Source organism: Hakea prostrata, chromosome 2 (genome assembly GCF_041222555.1).
Source record: "Hakea prostrata isolate BN-2017 chromosome 2, UWA_Hpros_2, whole genome shotgun sequence".
Lineage (NCBI taxonomy): Eukaryota > Viridiplantae > Streptophyta > Magnoliopsida > Proteales > Proteaceae > Hakea > Hakea prostrata.
Window position 1 is genome coordinate 70,753,065 of NC_142601.1, and position 9,479 is coordinate 70,762,543.

At 38.5% G+C, this 9,479-nt stretch overlaps 2 protein-coding genes across 2 annotated transcripts; one reads left to right on the forward strand and one right to left on the reverse strand.

Annotated features, from left to right (window-relative positions):
• Positions 1–231: 231 nt before the first annotated feature.
• On the reverse strand, positions 232–1,292 carry LOC149026230 (uncharacterized). The gene is made up of 4 exons (XM_089143630.1): positions 1,215–1,292; positions 1,109–1,162; positions 610–729; positions 232–516 (listed from the first exon to the last, which is right to left on the reverse strand). Exons 1-4 carry the CDS (start codon positions 1,290–1,292, stop codon positions 232–234), a joined length of 537 nt encoding a protein of 178 aa, XP_088999756.1.
• Positions 1,293–4,607: 3,315 nt separating this feature from the next.
• Positions 4,608–8,241, forward strand: LOC149026231 (BTB/POZ domain-containing protein). The gene is made up of 3 exons (XM_089146495.1): positions 4,608–4,851; positions 6,260–6,319; positions 6,774–8,241. The coding sequence occupies exons 2-3, from the start codon at positions 6,305–6,307 to the stop codon at positions 8,091–8,093; spliced, it is 1,335 nt and encodes a 444-aa protein (XP_089002621.1). The 5' UTR covers positions 4,608–4,851; positions 6,260–6,304; the 3' UTR covers positions 8,094–8,241.
• Positions 8,242–9,479: the final 1,238 nt, after the last annotated feature.

A 9,479-nucleotide genomic window follows, 5' to 3' on the forward strand; every position in this document is an offset into this window, starting at 1 on the left:
TGAAAACAACGGTTTAGGTATTCCAAAACTAGATATGCAGAGTGTAATGTTTTAAGCAAGACAATGCTTAATTCCTAACCATAATAATTGAAAGAGACAAAACAGTGCTTAAACCCTAACCATGGACTCACTTCCCACCAGACATGAGAATTAGATTACATTGAAAATGAGATGGAAACCATTAATCACCACTGCTTTTGAGCATTTTGATTACGATTTCAATGTAAATTCTTACAAACCCTCCTGGGCGTTTTTACTAACTTCATTCTTCACCATCAACAATTGCTTGGCAATAGCCTCCAGAACAGCTTGGTTTACATCTGGAGTATCCAGAGTCTGATCTTGAGCTTCAGCAATGGCTTCCATCCAAAAAGAATGGTTGCATGAAACCTTCGCATGGAGCACATTAAGCCCTTTCATCTCCAGTGCCTCCATGACCGAAACCAGCAGATCCTTTCCTTTTTCGCAAGTCACGCACACTAGGAACCCCACCTCAATCTTTTCTACTTTCACCTCCTGTTAGTTCAATCCAGGAAAATATTTCAAAAATAAGAAACTGTACATTTGACTGCAGGGTTATGTGAGAGAGAGAGAGAGAGAGAGAGAGACCGTGGGAACTTGAATTTGATGGTGAATGAGTTCAGGATATTCAAGATTCAAAGTCTTCAACTTGTTCATCAGTTGTTTAATGTATTGGAGAGCATCCACGAGAATGGAACTGTTTTCCACCTGCAATAGTATTTGTAAATGAACGTTAAAATGGTGTAGAAAAGAATGCAAACGTGAAACAAATAATGATACAATTAAACACAAATATCTCTGTAATTTTTCCTCTGAGAATGTTACAATTTATCTTTGTTTTTGTATGGATTTCAATTAATGTTCTGGAAAATTCACATAGATGTTCTAACAAGTTTGTTAATGGTTTCATACTTGGAAAACTAGGTTTTGCTTGCCGATAAGTCAAAAAATTAATAATACCTGTCATTAAGTCAGACTCGCAGTATATATACAAAAAAGACAAGACCAGGTTTGTTGCGTCGGATTCATTCTTCTACCATGAAATTAATAGAATGACAATCACTTATCATCATATCTCTTTACTGACCTTTTTGAGAAGCAGGATAACACATAAAACTGAATGGAAAGCTTCAGTTAAGAACTAGAACACAAATGAATATGCAAAACATACAGATCGAGCTGATTATATTTACCGATTCAGAATGGATAACTGACTGAAGTAACTTAAACTTCCGGCGCAATGCCTCCCTCCTTTGCACCCTTGACACCATCCCTTCCCTCTTTTTAGCTAGTAATTAGCTAGTTTATACAGAGAGAAGCAGAATCAATGGTGAAGCTCTCACCTCTATATATCCATCAGCTTGGCCCAGCTTTTAATGGACCGGAAAGGAAGGTTTGTGTCAGATTCTTGTGATGAAATTTACTGAAACCTTAAGCCCTTGTTTTGCTACAAAATACCTCTACTCGGTGTAGAACTAATAAAAAAGAAGTAGATTCAAATAGGGAAGATTATTGAGGGCGTGACCTCCTGACTTCACAGTTTCATCTGTGACTCATTTGTTTCGTGTTTTGCTGGTAATTTTAAGCAATGCAGGCGTCTGGTTTCTGATGTCTGATGTCTGATTTCTGACTTGACTAGACATCCCAGACCATCGGACATTCTGCTCTAGTTTTACTAGGCACTGATCAGGTTTGTGCTTCCTGAGCAATAACGATCACAGGGTTGGATCAGGGAGGTTTCAAACTTAAAAGCTCTTAATTAGTAGGGTGTCACGATCTTACTAAGAAACATTAAGGGGCCAGGAGGAGTCTCTTGTCTTTCATATCAGGATCAGGCAGTCATCAGTTCTTCAGGGTAGAGGTGAAGGTGACTAGGTGAGGAAGGAAAGGATCAGTGAAACGGCAAGCCAGGCATGCATCACGAGAGTGTTTCTGTCTACTGCACATCGATCAGCTCTTTATCCCAGGACTGTGTTAGCCAGTTCACATGTTCTTAACAAATAACAGCACCACCAGTACTCCCTTTCATCTGTGGATATATATCCAATATATCCAAGCTAAATGAAGAACTTAATTTCCTCTAAAATGCATGCAATGCTGTGGAAAATCTTAACAACTCAACCCTTCAGACTTCCACTGTTAGGCAAAACCCACATAATTATGATTAAGGGTTATCAAGTCAATTAGCAAAAACCGGTTCTGTCATAACCTGTTGGGCATGAAGTCATGTAAGAGTAATAAGATTCATCCTCTGCTGAGATAGACTCTCGAGTTTGCTGGCGCACATCCCAAGCAGACTGTTCCTCTCAAAGTCAGATATAGCATCTATGAAGCTGCTGCATAGCTTAGGACTTAGGTTGTCATTTGAATCTTTGGAGAGCTTGGAGCTGCCATTTCTGTTGCTTACTTGAATTTTTGAAGGAGAAGCCAGTTCCAAAGCCTGAGCAACAGAGAGGTCTTGAAAGCTTGAAGTTATAAGCAGAGGCGGACCCGTCCTTTTTTGTCTTTTTTTTTTTTTTGGGTGTTGCTTGGTTCCAACTTCCATCTCTTAACTATTTTTAATGTGATTTTTTGCACATAAAAAATATAAGTAAATAATAATAATAATAATATTAAATTATTAATAATATATTTTTATCCTTATAAAAACAGATAAATTAAAGTGCTAACAAAAAAAATCTCATAAAATAACTATTTTAATTTTTAATGAATGCTTTCTTTCACCCAAAAAAAAACATAATTTCAACTGGATGCAAGGATTCTTGCTAGGTAGTGGAAGCAGAGCTTGTAACGATTCTTGAAGGCGTCCGGCCAGTGTCAAGCTTGGGGTACCAGCAGTTGTTAATAGAATCCAACTCACAAAAGGTTATTGACCTGTTGAGTCTTTGCTGCGTAGAGGTGGGTCGTTTCATGTTTTATGTGGAAGAGATTTGAGCTCTCATAGGTGACAGTGGTTGTGTCCGGTTCCAACATGTTGGAAGGTAAGCTAATAAAGTCATTGACTCTATGGCTAGGATAACGATGTCCTCCACTCAGCCGTGGACATTTTATCAAGTTCCTCTACCAAAAATGGGAGATCTGCTTAAGGTAGAATTGGTTATTTGAGTTAAGTATGTAGCTTTGTTTTCTTTGAGTTCATCCAACCCCATTTTGTACTAAGGAAAAAAAAAAAAAAGACCGGTTGCAAAACCAAATTAATCATGGTAGTTAATTAACCTACAAATTATAAATATTCCATTACCAATGTAAAATCAAATAATATTTTACATGTGAGAAATTAAAGATAATAAAAAAAAAATAAAAAAATCAAAGGAAGGAAGGAGGCAAATTATTATTTTTTTGTACAAAGGCGCTTTTTATATATAAGGATAAGGATATTACATATGCCGCCGGTAGGAGTTAAGGAGAGAAATTATTATTATTACTATATTTTTTTGGGGGGTGTTGTTCCTCCTTTGGTTGTAAAAAGGATCTAATCATGGTAAAATAATTCGGGAAATTTGTTGGGTTCAAATGGTATCAAAATAAAAAACCCATCGAAATCGAATTCACAAACATCATTGGAAAATTTGGCAAACCAGCAAAATACAGGCAAAAATCTCTAGAGTATGAGGAATTGAGGATCAAGGAGTGAGGATCTTTGGAATTGCCGGAAGAGAGGAAGAAAGCTTTTCGAAGTTCGAATCTTCGTATTGTGGTTGCTATTCTCGCTGTTGCAACCTACAAGAATAGGTCATTGGTGATGGGAACCTCGAGGTCTTCACTTCTACATGCCCTTAGCAGAACATCCACGAAATCCTCATCATCTACCTTCCTTGTCTCAAACTTCACTTCATGTTCTTTGATTATCTCGTCACATACCCTTCTTAGATCCTTCAGGTTTATTCTCTAGCCTCTACCTCTACTCACACCACCTGTTAAGCAACAACCAATCCAACCTGGAAAGAAATCTTTCAAACTAAACCCAGCAAGCAACACTTGTGTTTTTGTAAGAATCTATGATGAGAAGCCTCGTCTCATTAAAAGAACGATACAAAGCATCAATCGAAGAAGAAGAATGAAAGAGGCTGAATTTGGGGAATTCTATCTATTATATAATTAGAAGAGGCAATAACAAAGAAATTCTCATGGTGGATATAGAGTTTTGTTTAAGTTAAGTTTTCTGTTTGTTCCTTCGGTTTGGTCCTTCGGTTTGTTTAGTCCCGTCTTTTATCGAAAAAAAAAAGAAAAAAAAAAAGGCACTAAGAAAACCAATCTCAAGACCAGACCAGGCCCATACATTTGTCAGCCAGTGCCCGGATAATAAGACCCAAGCCAAAGGCCTGGCTTGGCATGAGACCCTTGTCTCGTACATTGGGGCATGCATAAAAGGCGCCCGAACTTCGATGTGCCGACCGTCCATTTTAGTTGTGTTGTAAATTGAAATGGATGGTCTCATCCAAAAATCTTGACCGTTGGCAGCATAGTTAATGTACAGCACTGAAGCTCAACCGCATAAGAAGGATTGTCACACGTGGGTCCACTATATTATCCATGTGAATTTTCTTTTCTTTTTGTTAATTTATTCCAGAAGTAGTATGATTCAATCTACCATATTTTTGCTTTTTGTGTAACCGGGATCATTACCGGTATGAAAAGGGAAAATCTACGAGGGTTACTATGGCAGGTGGGAAAAAATCTACCAGCGATCCTAATTCCAACTCCTCACTATTGCTCTGTTTGATCCTGTGGCCGGTGAGAGCATTTGATAAGGATTGATTTGGGAAGGCATTGAAACCTCGAAATGAAGGATGGTGGAATCGGAATACAAAACGCAGCGGCAGCTGGAAGGTAATTCCCTCTTTCTTCTCTTGCTCCGTACTTTTATGCTTTCTCATGAATCATGTGATGTGCTTTCTGCGTTGATTCGAATGCTCTCTGTTGGAACCTGTAGCTCGATCCAGAAATAGCAAACCAACTGTTTTACTAGTTCGAAATAAAGGGTTTGTTTTGTCTGATCCACTCACCCTATTAAAACTTTTGTCTACCACACAGTTTGGGATCTTTTTATTCATTTGAGTTCTCATCTTGTTCTCCGTTTTGGGGTTTTACTTGATTTCTACTATCAGAAATGGGAATTGAACTCTGAGAGTTCTAATGGTACTTAAGAACCTTCTCAGCCCACTTTTCTCCCAAGCGAAAGAACCGATTGAAATGGTTAAATTCATCTCAGAGTAACTTGAGCTAGTGCCGACTGCTAATAAATATTGGATTTGGATTTGTGGAGTAATAATGAGGACTGACTCCTTGTGGGAAGAGAAAACTATTTCCAGGTAGCTGTGTGAGAAAATGAATCCGTATTGAATAGGAGAAACTAAGTTAGAAGAAGAAAGAAGACGACAACTAGGATCCTGGTTTTAATCAACAACCGACAGTTTTCAACTGCCCTTACCTGCTTGGGGCCACTCACCTTGGATTTGGTAGGCTTTCCACTTAATCCTTGAATGACCCAGTTCTGTGAGTTTGGGTTTTGCGTGGAATGTGGCAATAGTTAAGCCGTAGGGTATCCTTGAATGATACAGTTCTATGAGTTTGGGGTTTGCGTGGAATGCGGCAATAGTTAAGCGGTAGGCTTGAATACCCTCATCAGCGAAAGATGAAGAAAAAATTTGGGTTCCATCTAGACCACTAATCTAATGGATGTAATGTGCAGGACTTTGCTCAGGTCTCCTAGAAAATTTCCTTCTCTGTCTCTGATCACAACGTGCCATTCCAGCTCACATAATTTTTCTTTCATTCACTTCTATGCATGGTCCATATCCTTCCCACCTAAGGTTGGTCTCGATGACCTGGTACTTCTAATGGTGTACTTTCTTTTTGTTTGATGTCACCCCATTTACTGCGGTACCCAACATCCCTTGATTTTTCATATCTTTTTCCATCCTGCAAAGTAGCATATCCTTTTTATCACTTAATTAGGAATTTCAACGTGTGACACCGATAATTTACTTAACATATCTTGTTATCCTTATCTTTTTAGGGTGAGTCAGTGACAAAGCATGAACCTACTATTTAGGATTCATGTTACATCAATGAACTAATCCATTGTAGCACTTCTAGACCCTTTGGTCTATGTTGTATATCTGTTGGTGGACTTAAAGATATGATATACATCTATTCTGATATTTCATTTATTATAATAATTTCTCTCACAAATAAACATTCATACTTAGGCTTTAAGATCTCATTTATTTTACAGGTGCTATGATGAATAAAAGGTCTTAAATTGGTGCTCAGGGATTTGATGGAGACCTCTCCTGTGAGTTTCTCTTTCATTCCATTACCTTTCTTTTGTTTACTGTACCCTACTATTGGCCAGAACTTAGGGAGCAAATGGAGTCTCAATTCTTCTGATTGAGCAACCAAATTAAAAGGGTAGGAGAGAACATAAGGATCTCTTTGAGATCCCTGAGTCATCTTTCAGAATGTCATGTGGTTGATTGTGGTTCCAATGCATTACCTGCTTTAAATAGTTTTCGAATTGTCAACTGAGAGAAAATTGTGGATCACATATAATTTTGATGTGCAAGTGCAACAGTAGATGGGAGGAAAGGAGGATTATTTGGCAATGTCTCTAAGATCTTCATCTTAGACTTCTGCCTTCTCCTCTTTTAGGCATTTTACCCTGTGTCCTAGTTAATTGTATGATAACCACTTCACAGTGATGTTTCAAGCCATGTTCTCATTGTTCTACCCTTCTCCCTTCCTATTAGGATAAAGACACAAGGATTCTTACCAAGATTGGTGACCGAGCGACAAGTGATGTAATTGTGAGGATACGTACTGAGCAAGGTAGAGACGAATGGTTCTACTGCCACTCTGATATTCTAACAGAAAATAGCAAGTACTTTTCAGAACGTCTCTCTGAAAACTGGCCAACATGCCAGATTCTAGACTCTCGCAACTGTGTTGAGGTGTACTGCCAAGAATCTGAGTTCAACCATCATGTCATATTCTTGCGCCTCTTGTATGTCTTTAAACATGACCCAGAAACTGACCACTTGCATGGTGTTAGAAATGCCATTGGAATTCTTCAAGTGGCTTTCCAGCTTGGATGCCAGAGATTGGTTCTTGCTTGTGTAGGATACCTGGAGGCAGTACCCTGGGAGGAGGCTGAGGAGGAGGAGATTCTAAGAATAATACCTCAGTTGGGGTCACAAGCTGAATCCATTCTTGCCCGTCTCCAACCTGTTGATCCTATAGCTGTTAGAAGAATTTTTATTTCATCTCTCCGTTTTGCCACATCATCACCTCCTGAATCCATGAATGATCTCAAACGCTCAGCCCAAGAGCAGCTTGAGTACATGATCACTGAGGATGATGATGCTCCTCTGGTGACTGCTGACGATGAGATAAAATCTCTGGTAACAGAATGCATTTGCAGGTTACTTACCAGATTTTATGGTCTCCTGGATTCAATTTTGCATGAGTGTGAAGAACGTATTCTTGAGGCAGGAAAGATACAAATGCTGCTATCATATTTATCAGATTTGTCATGGGCTAGTCAGATTTTGGTCAAATTGGAAACTATGAAACAATTTGTACGTAGTTGGGTGGAGGCATCCAAGAAGATAGTGAAGGTTGTAGAGTATGCAAGTTCAGATGCTGACATGCTTGAGACTAAATTGAAGGTTGTTGAGGTGGTAGCAAAGGTTTTAGAGGCAATTGGATATGGTACTGTGATACTTCCAACGTCAAAGAGGCTTCACATGGTAAAACTGTGGCTTCCTTTTGTGAGGAGGACGAAGCCATTGATTGATTGTGCCACAAAGAAGGGTGATGACGACATGCCACCATTTAATATTGATGGTGAGCTATGGCAAAGTTTAGAATCAGCATTTGTCTCCATTGTGCTCACTTTGCCATCTGGGGACCAGGCAGAGATTCTAACTGACTGGCTAGGAACTGAACAAATTCAGTACCCAGATTTAACAGAAGCTTTTGAAGTCTGGTGTTACAGGTCCAAGGTTGCAAAGAGACGACTAGCATTATTAGAAAGCAAATGTAGTGTTGCTGACTCCATGACCCTGTGATGATATGTATTTTCTTCCAAAGTTTCCCTTGATGTGCATTGTTGTATACTAATGTTGTGAGAGTGGAGGGTTTGTTGCTGCAGATCATTTTCTGCTGGCTCATGTTCAAATGTATATTTTGTGAGACAAGAGGTGGTTCTATTGTTTAAATTGAATGAAACATGTTAAATTATGTCAGCGTGATCTCTTGCCTTTTTAACCGATCAACCAAGAATTAACTAGAGGTGCATGAGTTGAATTGTTGAACTTTTACTTTCACGTCTTTTCTTGTTTAATTTTTTAAGTAGGTAAACCTTTTGAAATTTAAAGCATGCCTTCCCAACTCCAATCCCCATGCATAGATCCCCCCCCCCCCCCCCCAAAAAAAAAAAAAAAGAGAAAAAAAAGAAAAAAAAAAAGAAGAAGAAGATACACTCTGATTCCTGTCTTCCTGCTCACATGTTACCTACCCAAAATCTTGATTTGCCATATGAACTGTCAGTCCCTAGTTGTGTTCAATGGTTCTCTGGCAGAAAAAAAGAACTTTTTTTTCTTTGGTAATCAACTGTGGGGAGAGTGTACTTCAGATTTTATTTGATCTTTGAGTGGTTTGTGTTCTTTGCTTGGTTCCTGCCCCTTCTCTGAATCCTCTATTGGAGGAAAATCATGCATTCACACTTCAACAGGTAGAACTTTGAAACAGTTTGAGGTTGAACTTCATCTTATCCCCTACTTCCAACCCCCAACCCCCTTTTTTTCCTCAGAGAGATGTAATGTGACTACTGTCTGAAGATTGATGATTGTATTGATGGTAACTGGGGCAAGTATCAAATTTTGTTCTTACTGAATTATATGGTTGGATGCATGTGAATAATCATTTGATGCAGAATTAAGTGGAAGGAGCTGTTGTCATTTGAGTATTCTCATTTTTCTAAATGAGTACTGGGTTTCTTTTGAACCACTAATAGATAGATTGATAGTGCCCCATCCTTTGACAAGGGAAATTAATGCTCACTTCATTTGTTCAGGCCTGCCTGAACTTGGATACATGTTAACTCAATTATGTGCTGAACATGAAGTATAATTTGCAGAAAAATGCTGTTGGGAGATCATATTTGTCATCAAAATTTAATAATCTGTTGCAGAGCTGGCTACATGTAGAGGCTGGACGTTATTTATTTATTTTGTTTTTTATGTTTTTCCAAAATCGTCGTCTTTTTCCATGTCATGTTGTTTGTATTATTTATAAATGTGAATGTGTTGCTCATCTTCCTTATCTGTTGATGCTTCTGTGACTACGATGATCAGCCATCCAACAATTATGTCTTTGAATATCATATCTGGCTAGAGATCACTCTATCCCCACATGATTCTGTCTCTTGTACTAGTGATTGGGCTTCTGTTTAT